Source organism: Taudactylus pleione, unplaced genomic scaffold (genome assembly GCF_031769625.1).
Source record: "Taudactylus pleione unplaced genomic scaffold, aTauple2 ptg001497l, whole genome shotgun sequence".
NCBI lineage: Eukaryota > Metazoa > Chordata > Amphibia > Anura > Myobatrachidae > Taudactylus > Taudactylus pleione.
The window spans coordinates 358,523-376,173 of NW_028285895.1; the positions used below are offsets into that span (position 1 = coordinate 358,523).

At 49.1% G+C, this 17,651-nt stretch overlaps 1 protein-coding gene across 1 annotated transcript in view; it reads right to left on the minus strand.

The window, feature by feature from the left end:
• LOC148442463 (cytosolic phospholipase A2 zeta-like) overlaps nt 1-17,651 on the minus strand; it is a 106,006-nt gene that overhangs the window by 50,985 nt on the left and 37,370 nt on the right. Inside the window, 3 exon segments of the mRNA XM_088463918.1 lie at nt 1,056-1,098; nt 1,199-1,239; nt 16,069-16,194. Of these exon segments, the coding sequence (XP_088320044.1) occupies nt 1,056-1,098; nt 1,199-1,239; nt 16,069-16,194 (210 nt within the window).

The window sequence follows — 17,651 nt, forward strand, 5'->3', positions numbered from 1 at the left end:
TACTGCCGCTTACGAGCGGCTCTGAATCAGGCCCAAAGCCCCTAGAAACTGGATTGTGTCTAGAGAATGTTTTCAATATGGAGCAACCCCTTCTCTACTATACATCCCCTCACCTAGTACCTGCCACATCCTCTCTTCTCTACTCTATCCTCCTCCTCTTCCGCTCTGCTGTACCAAAAACCAGGGCTGGAATGAGGCTTGTGGGGGCTCTGGTGCAACTAAATTGTGGGGGCCCCCACCAAGCCACACAGAGCCTACCCCGCTTCCCCACCAAATGGAGCTTACCCCTACCTCCTCTCCCCCCGATTACTTGCCTTCTGTTAAACACACACACACTAGTGTGTATATATATATATATATATATATCATACATACTAACACACATATACAGTAGACACACACATGAACACATACAAGCACATTAACACTTATGCATACACATTATACACACATTAAACACATACATACACACTAACACATACTGCATATACAAAAACACATATACTGTACACACAAACACATACATACACACACATAAAAACAGTACACACACACACATATGCAGGAGCTGCTGGTTGCGAAAGCGGGCACCTTACTTAATTAGGCCCCACCCCCTCGTGCTGTAATCCCACGATTCACAGGTGATGTGGGGCTTGCCTTTTTGGCTCCACCACCACTTCAACAGGTGCACTAGAGGTGGGGGCCCCTGGGACGACCGCCCCTGTCGCCCCCCCCCCCCTTAAACCAGCCCTGACAGAAACTGTAGTTACTGAATGGGCTCAGCACACCCCAAGTTTTGGCACCCTGGGCTGCAGCCAGATAAGCCTACTGGTTAATCAGGTGCAGTTAGTATGTCTTTAGCATCTAAAATGTGCTCTTACCTTCTTGTCACATATAACCCAGGTCTCATAATCTGTATATTATTTTCAGGTAAGATGAATCCATCCTGGAATTATTACTTTTTATGTGTGTTCAGTGCATGTGTACATACTCTGCACTCTTCACTTCTCACTCTATGCAGATAATTGATGTATCTGCATGATGAATATACTCACCACTAGCACGCCATTGGTTATAATTTCAGTTGGTGGACTTTTGCTGTCAACAGAATACAACATTGATTTCCATTTATTATAAAACAATTTAGCCTTGCATTTTTAAATAGACCAACCAGTCTATACAAAGACTAATTTCTTACCTTTTTTCAAGGTGAAACTCAACTTCCAACACCTCTTTGTCCTAAGAAAACCAAAATTAACATGATTGCCAAACAGTTAGCATTAGAACTTTTGCATAATTTTGTGCTTTGATTATATGGAGTAAGAACTTTTTTATATGTCTCAAATCAGTGCTTTATGACTGAATGGTTAAAATAGTTTATGATTGTAACTCCCATTCCAAAATCCCAGCACTTTGATGTTCTTGAAACTAGTATGTATTATTGGATGTTTAGAAAATAAAGCCTCTGCGGTTACTTTTTTAATTCTCTCCCATTACCTATAAAAGACAGAGGACCTCATGCAGACCCGCTCGCTAGCGCTGTGCGCTCGCAAGCGACCCGATGGTTTGCGTACGCGCATGCGCACGCTTCGTTCTGCGCGTACACGAACTACTCTGTGTGATTGCAGCCTGCTCGCTCGCCCAGTGAAATGAGTGACAGGAGAGGCCGTTTGTGGGTGGTAACAGGGGCAGGCCACTAATAACGAGGGTGTGGAGGTGCGAACGCAGGCGTGCCTGAGTGTTCCAATCCCATTTCAAAGGCGTGCATAATTAACACGCAGCGTCATAGTACACGTTACATGCCTGTTTTTTACACTGAAGTCCTCGCAGTGCAAGGCCGATCGCTACTGATGGTGCTCGATGTACCAATGTTTTAAAACACTTCCTGGAGATGAAGTGCGCTAGTGGGCGTCTCAACATACGCTAATGGGTGTCTGCATACACAGAGAGATCGCTCGCACAGCCAAAGTGGGTGTGCTTATGCCTTGGCGAGCGAGCACTTCCCATGGCGTCACTTTGACAAATTTGCATACGCTGGATGCGCACGATCGCATCTAGCGATCGGGTCTGAAGGAGGTCCAGAGTCCAGCTTTCTATATAAATTAGTAGAGTCAGTTTCTTCCATTCCTATCATTAGAATGTGACTGGCATCAGGACAAAACAGCAAAATGAAGGGGGACAGGCAAGAAAAAAAAACAGGTTAAAAAAAACAACAAACATTTCTAAAACAAATAGATAAAATATTAATATGGCATTCTCCATTCCCTATTAATATAGCTTTTGAAAGTACAATGGATTCTGAAAAATGTTAATCGACTGGTCTCAAATCCTGCTTATGGGCCCATTTATCAAAGATCATTTGAGGTAAATTCCCCGAAAACACCTATTTTCGGGGGTTTACCTCAAATAATATGAGATATGGTAAGAACTTACCCTTGTTATCTCTATTTCTACGAAGTCCATAGGGTTCCACAGGATACCTTGGGGTATAGGTGTGACGTCAGTCATCAGGCACCAAAGAGTTAAGCTTTCAGCCTCCCAGGATGCACTAGGTCCCCCTCCTATACCCCGCCCCCGAGCCAAGGCACCTCAGTTAGTTACTAAGCCATAGGCCAGGGGAGGAGAAGGAAGAGAGAGAAAAAAAGATCTGGATACACACAAGAATCACATTCTCACCAGAGGGAGACGGAAAAACCGGTGACCAGAGCAAAGCCCATCTGCAGCACAGGTGCGACAGGGCGGGAGTCCTGTGGAACCCTATGGACTTCGTAGAAATAGAGATAACAAGGGTAAGTTCTTACCATATCTCATATTTTCTACTTCAGGGTCCATAGGGTATCCACAGGATACCTTGGGGATGTCCCAAAGCAGTATCCTTTAAGGGTGGGGACGCTCCTGTGCAGAAAGGAGAATCTGCCGCCCGAAGGAAGCATCCTGAGAGGCGAAGGTGTCAAACCTGTAATACCTCACGAAGGTATAGACAGAGGACCACGTAGCAGCCTTGCAGATCTGGACTGCAGAGGCACCACGTCGAGCTGCCCACGAAGGACCCACAGACCTAGTGGAATGAGCCGTCAGAGAAGGAGGAACCGGTAGGCCTTCATGAAGATAAGCTTCAGAAATAGCCATACGGATCCAGGCTGCCAAAGTTTGTTTTGAGGCAGGCCAACCCTTTTTACGGAAGCCATAGAGGACAAACAAAGCGTCCGACTTCCTAAACGAAGAAGTGCGGTCAACATAAGTCCTTAAGGCCCGCACAACATCCAAAGAGGCCTCACCCACGGAAAGACCCCGTGAGTTAAAGGCCGGAACAACGATTTCCACGTTAACATGATACTGGGAAACAACTTTGGGAAGAAACTCGGGCCGAGTGCGGAGCACTGCCCTGTTCCCATGAAAAACCAAGAAAGGGGGTCTACAAGAAAGAGCCCCTAAATCAGAAACACGTCTGGCCGAAGCAATAGCCAGAAGGAAAATAGTCTTAGCTGTCAACCATTTAAGATCCACTGAGCCCAGTGGTTCAAACGGCGGTCCTTGGAGAGCCCTCAGGACCACAGCCAAATCCCAAGGCGCCACAGGTGGAACAAAGGGCGGCTGAATGCGGAGAACACCTTGCATAAAGGTGCGCACATCCGGGATTGTAGCAATCCTACGGTGAAACCAGACAGACAGGGCCGAAACCTGTACCTTCAAAGAAGCAAGGCGAAGCCCATGATCTAGTCCCGCTTGTAGGAAGGCGAGAATCCACGACAGACGAAACTCCCGCGGTGCATAACCTCTCGGTCGACACCACTGGAAGAACGTATGCCACACGCGATGGTATATCCTCGCGGAAGACGGTTTCCGAGCTCGCAACATGGTACGCACTACAGAGCTGGAAAACCCCCGGGACCTCAGCATGGCCGTCTCAACAGCCACGCTGTCAAAGACAGCCGAGTCAGGTCCGGGTGAAAGCAAGGACCCTGAGACAGAAGGTCCGGTCGTAGCGGCAACCGCAGAGGACTGTCCACGGACAGACCCTGAAGGTCTGAGAACCAGTGCCGTCTGGGCCACGCGGGAGCTATCAACAGGAGCGTCCCTCCTTCCTGTTTGAATTTCCGGATTACCTGTGGAAGAAGAGAGACCGGAGGGAACAGGTATGCGAACCGGAACGTCCACCGGACGGACAGAGCATCCACCAGAGACACCCCTTCGTCTCTTGTGCGAGACCCGTACACCGGCAACTTGTTGTTGTGCCAGGACGCCATGAGGTCGATCTCTGGAAGACCCCATCTGTCCACCAGCAGTTGAAAAACGTCCGGGTGCAGGGACCATTCCCCCGGATGGACGTCCTGGCGACTTAGAAAGTCCGCCTCCCAATTTAGCACTCCCGGGATGAAGACCGCTGATATGGCCGGAAGATTGCGCTCCGCCCATACCAGGATCCGAGAGACCTCCACGAGAGCCGCCCGACTTCGGGTTCCTCCTTGCCTGTTTATGTAGGCCACGGTGGTAGCGTTGTCCGACTGGACCTGTATCGGGCGACCCTGGAGAACCCGATGTGCCTGCTGGAGAGCATTGAAGACCGCACGGAGTTCCAAGATATTGATTGGAAGCTCCGCTTCTGTCGGCGTCCACCTGCCCTGGAACAAGTGTGGACCCGAAACTGCTCCCCAGCCCCGAAGACTGGCGTCCGTTGTCCCCCGCTGAGAAGGGTCGTCTGTAACCACCAGGCAAGGGACAGGCGAACCTCCGGGGTGAGCACAATTGTCTGGGACTTCAGAGACTGCGGCAGCCCGTTCCACTTGGACAGAATCAGGTGCTGCAGAGGTCTGGAGTGAAACTGGGCATATTCCACCATGTCGAACACCGACACCATGGAGCCCAGTAACCTCATCGCCGAGTGTAGAGACACCCGGCGACTGAGCAGACAACTGCGCACCCTCGACTGTAAAGCAGAGATCTTTTCCTCCGTCACGAAGATCCTCTGCTGTTCCGAGTCCAATAAGGCTCCGAGGTGCAGAATCCTCCGAGACGGGATTAGAGTGGACTTCTGCCAGTTGATTATCCAGCCGTGCCGTTGCAGTAGCGCAATGGTCAGGCCCAAGTGGCGTAGAAGGAGCTCTGGAGATCCTGCCACCACTAAAAGGTCGTCCAAGTACGGTAACATGCGGACTCCCTGCAGCCGCAGAGAAGCCGCCATGACCGCCATCACCTTGGTGAACACACGTGGTGCTGTCGCCAGGCCAAAAGGTAACGCCCAAAACTGGAAGTGGTCGCTGCGGATTGCAAACCTGAGGAACTGTTGATGGCGCAAAAGAATAGGGACATGCAGGTAAGCGTCCTGTATGTCCAATGACACCATGTAGTCCCCAGGTTCCAGCGCCAGAATGATGGACCGTAGGGTCTCCATCCGAAACTTTGGTACCCGCAAAGACCTGTTGAGAGCTTTGAGGTTGAGAATCGGACGATACGACCCATTGGGTTTCTGTACCAAAAAAAGATTTGAATAGAAACCCTGGCCCCTCTGGGAGAATGGAACAGGCACTATAACTCCAGCCTGGAGCATAGTGTGCAATACCTTCCGCAGCTCCGTAGCCTTTTTCCGGTCTGATGGTAGACCCATGGTGAAGAATCGAGCCGGGGGTCTGTGCCGGAAGGAGAGGGCGTACCCGTGGGTACCCGTGGGAGACCACCTCGAGAACCCAAGTGTCTGTCGTAGTGACCGACCAACACTGGGCGAACTGCAGCAGGCGGCCTCCCACTTTGGGATCCCCCAAAGGGAGGCCCGGACCGTCAGGCCGCAGGCTTGTCATCTGGCTTGGGGGCCGGACGTCTGGTACTCCATGCCTGCTTCCGGGGCTTGGCCGATTTCTTAGGGCCAGCCTGTCGAGGAAAAGACTGTGGTTTGGGCCTGCCCTGGGCCCTAGATGACCGAAAGGACGATGGTCCAGAACCAGAAGGAGCAGCGGCCGACGGGAGACAAGCCGATTTGGCTGCCGCCAGCGTGGCCACAATCTTATCCAGATCCGGACCGAAGAGAACTTCTCCGGTAAATGGCAACGCCTCCAGACCCATTTTGGAATCTGCGTCCGCCTTCCAGGATCGCAGCCACAAGGTGCGACGAGCAGCCACCGCTGCTGAAGAAATTCTAGACACCAGAGTACTAATGTCTAAGGCCGCCTCGTTGATGTAGGTGGCCGAATCACGGAGATTGCCAATCAACTCCGCCTGTTCGGCCGGACAGTCGGAATCAAAAGATGCCTCTAATGAATCCGCCCAGCGCTCCATCGCTCTGGCAACCCAGCAAATGGCCATAGCCGGTCGTGCTGCCCCCCCGCAAGGGAATAAGCGGACCTCAGGCAGATCTCCACCTTGCGGTCCGTAGCATCCTTAAGGGAGGACATGGATGGCATCGGCAATGTGGCACTACGGACAAGACGGGTCACGTGAGAATCCACCTGTGGAGGGGATTCCCACTTTGCAAAATAATTATCCGCGAATGGATAAGCCACCGCCAGGCGCCTCTGCGGCTGGTATCTTTTGCCAGGCTGTTTCCACGCCTCCTCTAAATGGTCCACTAACTGACCTGAAAGAGGAAAGACTGTGGCATCGCCCTTCACATCTTTAAAAAAGGCGTACTTAGATTTAGCCGCTGGGGGAACTTCGTCCTCAATCACCAAGGCTGTGCGGACTGCCCGAATAAGTCCAGGAATATATACCTTGGACTTAGCGTCAGCGTCCTTAGTATGGAGAGGTTCCTGATCGTAAGGATCCAGAATCTCCCCATCATCAGACGTCCCCTCGTCATCCTCATAAGGAGCCGACAGAGACGCCACCGGCCGTTTATGTGGCCGGATCACAGACTCCCCTTGCAACACATCCGACAAGTGCTGTACAGAACTCGTTAGGGAGTTAACCCACGCCGGCTCCTGAGAAACCGGGAGCGGGGAAATAGGGAGACTGTGGGGTACCACCAATTGTCGTGGGAAACCCTGCATGGGTGACGACACCACTGACTGCTGGGACAAACCCATCGGTGTAAACGCGGGTTGCGGAGCTAACTGGCCCACTAAGGTTGTAAGTGCCTGAGCGAAACAAGCCCAGGGCGGCTCCTGTACCGGTGCTGTAACCGTAAGAGGCCGCGCCATGGACAAACACTGCCGGCAGAGGCCCTCCGCGCTACCCCCCCCCCCTCCGCTAACGGTACTTTACACGTAGTACACTGTAACTGGAGAGGAAAATCACTTTCAGACATGATGGCACCAAGTATGTGACCCCTCTCACCAATTATATATCAAATAGGCGAGAGACCACCCTGCAGCACCGCACTGCAAGGGCTTAGCAGAAAGAACAGGGATAGTAATAAAGCTGACAGTTTAGAAGAAAAGTTACAGGCAGCAGCGCTAGCACAGTCTCATACAATGCAAAGAAATATCAATTCCTGCACTAACAGCGCTGATCAATCAACTACGCAGACACAGGGCCTGGTAGGACACAGCGCAGCATACACAGACCTGACCCAAATCGGAGGAGAGGTATGCGGGGGGACCCAGACCACGATGCTTCCGTCCAGGCTTCCAGCAGCGTTCACCATGCGTTCAGAGGAAGATGGCCGCCGAGGAGCAGAGAGGAGGCTGGCCTGGGGGAGGAGCGCTGCCACAGGACCAGTCGGCAGCGTGCAGAGAGGGCTGTGTGCAGCGGGGGAGGCGCCGGCTGTGAGACAGGGAAGGCGCGCTCCCCTGGCATGCATTTAACCCCTGGGACGCCGCAGCGCTACCGCTCTGCTGCGGTCCGCTGTCCCAGGGGGTAGTGGAAGCGCAGGTTGGTCGCCTGGCTCCACGCTGCAGCCAGTCCCCAGGGAGCCCCCTGCCTGGGGACTCAGGGCCATGTGATCAGCGGGGACCCACCGCGGAACCCCGCTGCTTACCTTTGTCCCCCTTGAATCTGGCCATGGTCCGGAACATCTGGGGTCACCGCTAGCTGTGACCCCAGATGCTCACCAGCATCCCCGGATCGGTACCGGCGGGGGTGTAGGGAAGACAGCATGGACGTCAGGACTGACTGTCCATGCTGTACATCCAGATGTGCAGCCACAGCTGCATAGAAGAAAGCTTCAGGGGCTCTTCTAGCCCCCACTCCGACAGGTGCACCCGACTCCGGCCGGGCACCAAACTAAACTGAGGTGCCTTGGCTCGGGGGCGGGGTATAGGAGGGGGACCTAGTGCATCCTGGGAGGCTGAAAGCTTAACTCTTTAGTGCCCGATGACTGACGTCACACCTATACCCCAAGGTATCCTGTGGATACCCTATGGACCCTGAAGTAGAAACTAAGTATCCCCCGAATGTATGAAGGAGGGACCGCAGCAGGTATCTCCGATACCTGCTGCGATCCCTCCATTGCCGCCGGCAGCCGCCTCCCCCATAGGTTTCTATGGGGGATGCGATGCTGCCAAATGTGTCAATATCGGGAATGCTTCGCATTCCCGATATTGACCCCAGCAGCTAACGCCATCTGCAGATAGCGTTAGCCGCTGTGTCCTATGGGCACTTACCGCATTTCAGCCGGCGGAGGGATCTCCCAGATCCCTCCGCCGGCAATGGGCGCCGCTCATGTGCAGTCCGCGGGACTGCGCATGCGCAGCAGCCCTGAATGCGCTCCGGCCACATCGCAGGGACGGGCTCTTTTCGGAGCCCGTCTCCGTGCATGTGCCGGGTCATACATTCGGCCGGTATGATCGCATTTTGCAATGCGATCATGGGCGGTACTGCATGCCCTGATCGCATTGTAAAATGCGATCCTTAATAAATGGGCCCCAATATCTTGATGTGCAGTATAGAAAATAATAATAAATAAAAAATTGTTTTGGTCATGTTACTAAAATGAAAGGAATGTATATTCTCCAAAAATTGTGCAGAGCCTATAGTATATACTGTAACCTTCATTTAACATTTGTTTGGAATGTGTAATACACATATACCCATATATTAACCGTCACCAAGTCTCTGTCCCTCCTGCCTCAGCCATCTCTACCTCGCCTACTTCCTGCCCTCAGGTCCCCCTCTACACACTCATGCCTCATGTCATCTGTCTGTCTCCCCTCTCCCCTAGATTGTAAGCTCCTAGGAGCAGGGTCCTCCTCCCCACTGTCTCACAGCCTTCTTCTCTAGCACTTCTATGACAGCCTTCACCTTCAGAGCTGTATTGTGTATGGAGAATTGTGTTGATAATTGTTACTTGTGCTCTGTTTATAAGTTGGTTACTGTATTGTAATGTAATGTTCTGTGTACCCTTTACTGTATGTACGGCGCTTCGGACCTCTTGTGGCGCCCTATAAATAAAATGTCATAATAATAATAATATTAACTGATCAAAATTAATTAAGTGCATGCCAAATATGACAAACGTGGATTGTCATCATGGGGATAAAGAAATTTGGTCCAAAAAAAAAAAAATCACTCCTAAAAATTTTCACCTATTGGTCACTGTAAACTTTAGCAGCTCGTGTGACTGACATTGATCCTAGCAGCTTTTCATATTGTTTCACTTTAATTTTACACTGCAGTTATTTTCACTAACTGCCTTCTGCAAGTGTACATGTTGGGACCTAGTATCGCTTTAAGCTAGATGAGCTGGGAAAGTTTGCAGTGACTAACGGGTGAATAGTCTCACCTGTATTTCTAGTAGAACAGAGCACAGAAAAAAAGTGAAAACTTTTCAGTGTGAAAGTTTCAACAGAGTCTGGTTAGTGAGATTTAAATAAAGAACAATTAAAAGTATGCCAAAATATGAGTACTCATCCATTAGCCGTAAGGAAGTATATGATCATCAATAAGCGGTGATGAAGAAAAGCTATTCATAGTAATTTAGCAAGAGCTAGGGGTCTTTTTATCAGAGGGGGAAAATCTCCACCTATACCTCTCCATTCCCCATGTACCTACACCTCACCATTATCCATGTACCTACACCTCACCATTATCCATGTACCTACATCTCACCATGTACCAACACCTATACCTCTCCATTCCCCATGTACCTACACCTCACCATTATCCATGTACCTACACCTCACCATTATCCATGTACCTACATCTCACCATGTACCAACACCTATACCTCTCCATTCCCCATGTACCTACACCTCACCATTATCCATGTACCTACACCTCACCATTATCCATGTACCTACATCTCACCATGTACCAACACCTATACCTCTCCATTCCCCATGTACCTACACCTCACCATTATCCATGTACCTACACCTCACCATTATCCATGTACCTACATCTCACCATGTACCAACACCTATACCTCTCCATTCCCCATGTACCTACACCTCACCATTATCCATGTACCTACACCTCCCCATTCCCCATGTTCCCACATCTCTCCATTCTCCATGTTCCCACACCTCCACATGTACCTACACTTCCCCATTATCCATGTACCTACACCTCCCCATTATCCATGTACCTACATCTCCCCATGTACCAACACCTATACCTCTCCATTCCCCATGTACCTACACCTCACCATTATCCATGTACCTACACCTTACCATTATCCATGTACCTACACCTCACCATTATCTATGTACCTACACCTCCCCATTCTCCATGTACCTACACCTCCCCATTCTCCATGTACTTACACCTCCCCATTCCCTATCTACACACACTTCCCCATTATACATGTACCTACACCTCTCCATTCACCATGTTCCCACAACTCCCCATGTACCTAGACTTCTCCATTATCCATATACCTACACCTCCCCATTATCCATGTACCTACACCTCCCCATTCCCCATGTACCAACACCTATACCTCCCCATGTACCTACACCTCCCCATTATCTATGTACTTACACCACCCCATTCCCTATCTATACACACTTCCCCATTATACATGTACCTACACCTCCCCATTCCCTATTTACACACACTTCCCCATTATACATGTACCTACGCCTCTCCATTCCCCGTGTACCTACACTTCCCCATTCCCCATGTACCTACACCTCCCCATGTACCTACACCTACCCATTCCCCATATACCTACACCTCCCCATTATCCATGTACCTACACCTCCCCATTATCCATGTACCTACACCTCCCCATTCTCTATGTACCTACACCTCCCCATTCCCCATGTTCCCACATCTCTCCATTCTCCATGTTCCCACACCTCCACATGTACCTACACTTCCCCATTATCCATGTACCTACACCTCCCCATTATCCATGTACCTACATCTCCCCATGTACCAACACCTATACCTCTCCATTCCCCATGTACCTACACCTCACCATTATCCATGTACCTACACCTCACCATTATCCATGTACCTACACCTCCCCATTATCTATGTACCTACACCTCCCCATTCTCCATGTACCTACACCTCCCCATTCTCCATGTACTTACACCTCCCCATTCCCTATCATACATGTACCTACACCTCTCCATTCACCATGTTCCCACACCTCCCCATGTACCGACACTTCTCCATTATCCATATACCTACACCTCCCCATTATCCATGTACCTACACCTCCCCATTATCCATGTACCTACATCTCCCCATGTACCAACACCTATACCTCTCCATTCCCCATGTACCTACACCTCACCATTATCCATGTACCTACACCTCACCATTATCCATGTACCTACACCTCCCCATTATCCATGTACCTACACCTCCCCATCATCCATGTACCTACACCTCCCCATTATCTATGTACCTACACCTCCCCATTCCCTATCTACACACACTTCACCATTATACATGTACCTACACCTCTCCATTCTCCATGTTCCTACACCTCCCCATGTACCTACACCTACCCATTATCCATGTACCTGCACCTCCCCATTCCCTATCTACATTCACTTCCCCATTCTACATGTACCTACACTTCTCCATTCCCCATGTTCCCACACCTCCCCCTGTACCTACACTTCTCCATTATCTATGTACCTACACCTCCCCATTCCCTATCTACACACACTTCACCATTTTACATGTACCTACACCTTTCCATTCCCCATGTTCCCACACCTCCCCATGTAAATACACTTCCCCATTATCCATGTACCTACACCTCCCCATTATCCATGTACCTACACCTCCCCATTATCCATCTACCTACACCTCCCCATTCCCCATGTACCTCCCCATTCCCCATGTACCTACACCTCCCCATTATCCATGTACCTACACCTCCCCATTATCTATGTACCTACACCTCCCCATTCCCTATCTACACACACTTCCCAATTATACATGTACCTACACCTCTCCATTCCCCATGTTCCCACCTCCCCATGTACCTACACTTCCCCATTATCCATGTACCTACACCTCCCCATTCCCATGTACCTACACCTCCCCATTATCTATGTACCTATACCTCCCCATTCCCTATCTACATACACTTCCCCATTATACATGTACCTACACCTCTCCATTCACCATGTTCCCACACCTCCCCATGTACCAACACCTATACTTCTCCATTCCCCATGTACCTACACCTCCCCATTCCCCATGTACCTACACCTCCACATTCCCCATATACCTACACCTCCCCATTATACATGTACCTACACCTCCCCATTCCCCATGTACCTACACCTCCCCATTCCCCATGTACCTACACCTCCCCATGTACCAACATCTATACCTCCCCATTCCCCATGTACCTACACCTCCCTATTCCCCATGTACCTACACCTCCCCATTATCTATGTACCTATACCTCCCCATTCCCTATCTACATACACTTCCCCATTATACATGTACCTACACCTCTCCATTCCCCATGTTCCCACACCTCCCCATGTACCAACACCTATACTTCTCCATTCCCCATGTACCTACACCTCCACATTCCCCATGTACCTACACCTCCCCATTCTCCATGTACCTACACCTCCCCATTCCCCATGTACCTACACCTCCCCATTCCCCATGTACCTACACCTCCCCATTCCACATGTACCTACACCTCCCCATTCCCCATGTACCTACACCTCCCCATTCCCCATGTACCTACACCTCCCCATGTACCTACACCTCCCCATTCCCCATGTAGCTACACCTCCCCACGTACCTACACCTACCCATTATCCATGTACCTACACCTACCCATTCCCCATGTACCTACACCTACCCATTCCCCATGTACCTACACCTCGAATGCAGTTATTTAGCATTTAGTACTGTTCACAAATATGTTTATTAATTTACATGCCATTCATAATAAGCCAGCTTGTGTAAGTGAAGGCGTAGTTTAGGATTACAATTTTCCTAAGAAGTTTGCTCCTAGTTTAATATGGTTTCTGTTCACTCATGGGATGTGACCTCTACGAAAATAGCCCCATTCCTACATTTAAGCCCACTATGTAAAACAAGAATGAAACAAGAAAAAAAAATATCAGATAAAAAATCTGCAAGTGTGGCCCATAGGAGCTGATTCAGACCCGCTCGCTAGGATGCGTACACTCGTAGCTGGTCGATATTTGCAATCTGCGCATGCGTATGCATCACAATGCGCATGCGCGAACCACTGCAAAAGATCAAGAAGCGTTCGCTCACTCAGCATAGACAGCCCATCTGAATGAGTGACAGGAGAGGCCGTTTGTGGGTGGTAACAGGGGCAGGCCACTAGAAACGGGGGAGTGGAGGTGCGAATGCAGGCATGCCTGAGCATCTCAACCTTGTTTCAGAGGAGTGCATAATTAAGAGGCAGCGCCATTGTACACGTCACCTGGTTGTATTTCACACTGAAGTGATCGCAGTGCTTGCGGCAGGGTATAATCAACCTCAAGCGCTGCGATCGCATCCGATGGTGCTCTATGTACCAATGGTTTCATGCACTTCCAGGACATGACGTGCGCAAGTGAGTGTCTTATGAATGGCTGGTGGGCATCTGCATACACAAAGTGATTGCATACCAAGACATAGTGGGCGTGCTAATGCCTTGCCGTGCGATCACCTGCCTTGCTGGGTGTGCACTGGATTTCCATACGCTAGGTGCGAGCAGGTCTGAATGAGCTCCATAGTCTCTGGGCACTTGCCTCATCCCATGTTGGCATCAGCAGTGCTGCCTCCAGTTAACCACTGACATAGGGCGGGAAGTTCTAAGCATTGCTACCGAATTATGTACCAAGAATATTGCACAGGACAGCTCTCCCGATAAGAGCTGTCCTTTGTGATGGCTCCGGATAGAGAGACTTCTGGAGCCCAAGGAAGAGCATCCCGAGAAGAAGCCCATAGGCTTCTATTGGGTAAAGCAACCAGAAGGTGGCATTACCCATTGGGACGAATCTCTCCACTGTTAGTTAGTGGCGTAACTAGGGGGAGGGGCGAGCAGAGCATGTGCCTTGGGCGCCGAGGCAGGCCCAGCAGAGGGAGGCGTCCCCGGCCAGGGCATCGTATCCACACTGCCCTCCTGCCTGCCCCCCTGCCACCATTGCGCCCGGACCGAAGATTTGTCACTCTAATCATGTAATGAGCAGGCAACTGAGCCTGCCGTTGCTGACTGTAGGGGGAGCTGCAGCAGAAGCATGTCTTCCCATTCTGTATCCTGAGAGCTGAGGGGTGACAGAGTGACTCTTCCTTCCCCGGCGCTCTCTTCGCTCCAGAGCAGGTGTGTATTAGTTTTTTTTTGCCACTGGAGGGGGGGAGCATTGTATTTATTTGGCTGGCTGCATTTGTGTGAAAGAGGTGTGTATGTTTGTGTAGTCTTTGTCAGTGTGTGTGTGTTTGTGTGTGTATATGTGTCAGTGTGTGTGTGCGTCAGTTTCCATCAAATACACATGGAAAGTTGACAAGCCCACAATAATGTAAAAATGCAGCCCCTCATTCCTGATGGTGTGCTGATAGACGACGCAGTGGGTACATTGTGTGGCTAAGAGATGACACAGTGGGGAGATGGTGTGGCTAAGAGATGCAGGGGGCAGGAAGTTACACAGGGAGAACGAGTCTGGTAGAACCGCTGTTGTATTTTAAGTAGGGATGTGCAGGCTCGGTTCTACTCGGTTCCGTTCGGTTCTTTTTACCGGATCTTATTGGGTTTCAGCTGTCACGAGTTTTGGATAGCCAATAAGATTCGGTAAAAAGAACCGAACGGAACCGAGTAGAACCGAGCCTGCACATCCCTAATTTTAAGATGATGACCTTGTTAATATTCCCACACAAAACAGACATCTTCTGGACGATGTGACCTACATGAATAATGAATGCCGACTGAAGATGACGTCTTCCCATGGAGGATATATTTCTTCAGAGGTTCCACATTGTAAGAAGCCACCGTATAGGTAAGGTGCATATGGAATGGAAAGGAATGTTCCCAGAGTGATGAGAAATGGGTGGCTATGCCCCTTAGGTGTGTGACCCATGCCCATTTTTTGGCTCTCACCTTTGGCGCACATATATATTTTGCTATGTTTGTATTGGGGGGGGGAGCGTGCCGTTCTTCAACTTGCCCTGGGCTCCAAAGACCCTAGTTACGCCTCTGCATCTGCATGTTCTCAACCTTATCCCAATCAGCAGCAGCCCAAGTGATGTCTGCCCTGCAATCGCTCCTATTCCAGACAAGCAAACCCTTAATTACAGTAGATTTGATGTACTTGTGTCTACGATGGCGATGAGCATAAATAAATAATTACATGTAAGGGTTAAACTTCCATTTTTGAGTATACGCTCATTTGACTGGAGAAAAGTCAGTTGGATTCATACACATGGTTCTATTCTATTCTGAAAATGCCAGCTTCTTGGAATGCAAAGGATTAATTTATATAAATCACAGATGTGTCCTGAAGCTAGCACTGGCCATGGAGCTAATATAACTGTTTCTGTTTCTTTACCTTTTCATATCGCAGTAGTCACTATTGCCTCTCCATAAAAAAAAAAAAAATGTGTATATTATACACACACACATTATATATATATATATATATATATATTCCTAAGATTACCAATGTTACAGAAGTAGTTCTCCTACTCTTATTAACCTGGTTAACAGGAGCTCCAAAAGCCAGGTTTTAATGATGCAATCTCCAAGCATGTACACACCTTCGGGTTGAGTTTAAAAACTCGCCTGGTTTGTCCAGGCTTAAGGTTTCCCACATCAAATACAACCGAAGCAAGTTTGTCATCCAGCATCAGGTCTCTGTCATACAGTGTCAGCTCCAGAATGTTCTACAAGGCAGAAAGAACATGACACTGGTGATCACACAATTACTCTAAAATTATACATATAATGACGAAAATGTTATTACAAAACATTGACAAATAAGAAGACTGCTGTCTGTGTTTATTTTGAATCCCTGAGTGCTGCTTTTAATTATTTACACACACACAGGATATATATTATATATAATGGAAAAATCAGGCGGCACTCAGAGGGCTTGTATATGTATAACACAGCACACAGTCACTCTGTATTCAACCGCCCTGATGCCCTCTCTGTGTGGGATGCACGTGTATAAACTGGTGACATCCGCGCTGCAGAGACGGGCCATCAGGGGGCGTCATTCCCACTCCCATTAATTTACTTAATAAGTCTGAAGTATCCTTCAGATAAGATCCAATTTTCTGTACACATGGATTTAAGTATGCATCCAAATACACTGATACTGGTTGGTACACTGGCCCCCCTGGCTGAGATTATAGGTCGGCCAGGTGGATGAACTGTATTTTTATGTACCTTCGGTACTGTGTAAAATATTGGGATAATAGGGTGGTCAGTGGTCAATATATTCTTAATCTCTGGGGTGATATCCCCTTGGTTCGCCGCTAATTTCAAGGTGTCATCTAGTTCCCTCTTGAAACTATTGGTGGAGTCACTGGGCAGTAATTCATATACTGTTCTATCTGACAGTTGCCTGAGACATTCCCTATCATATGGAATGTATTACCACTGAACCACCCTAGTCCGCCTTTCTAATTACTATATCCAACCTTTTTTCCAATGATAACAACGCTTTATGTTCATCCTTAGTTAAATTATTCACACAAGGATTCCTGGCAGGTATCTCTGTCATCTTCTGATCCCACAACCTGGAAAAGGTCTTAATGGAAGGATTTACTGTGCTGGTGTCAAATAGTTTTATTCTGTTTGTTAATGTCTCGGCTATAGTAAATCCCAAAGGTTCTATTTGTTGATCACTAATCATAGTTGTTTTTTTTCCAAACCAGTCCTTTAAACGTAATGTCCTGTTTAATTTGAAAGTGTCAACAGTCCACTGAAAAGGGTCTGGTATAAAGGATAATCCTTTAGATAGGACGGACACCTCCATGTGTGATAAAGGTTTGCTCGACAAGTTGATGTTATGAATTCCGATGCCTACTCCGTGTGACACCACAAGAACCCAGCTAGCAAGATCTTCTGCCAATAACAACCGCCCATTGTTCCCTTAGAACTAAGATACGTTCACCGGTACTTAGGTGGCCACCTGGACTTATGCCCGAGGTAGTAGTGGCTCACATGGAGATACAGGGGAATTCAATAGGTAAGAATGTACAGTTAGGACTGACACAGTTGATGATGATAAGGATATCGATGGTCCAGATGTGAGAGTACAGTTTGGTTTTTTGGACAATAGCTTGGGAGCCGATGGTGTGGCAGCTGTGCCGATGGTGCAGCAATGGTGCCG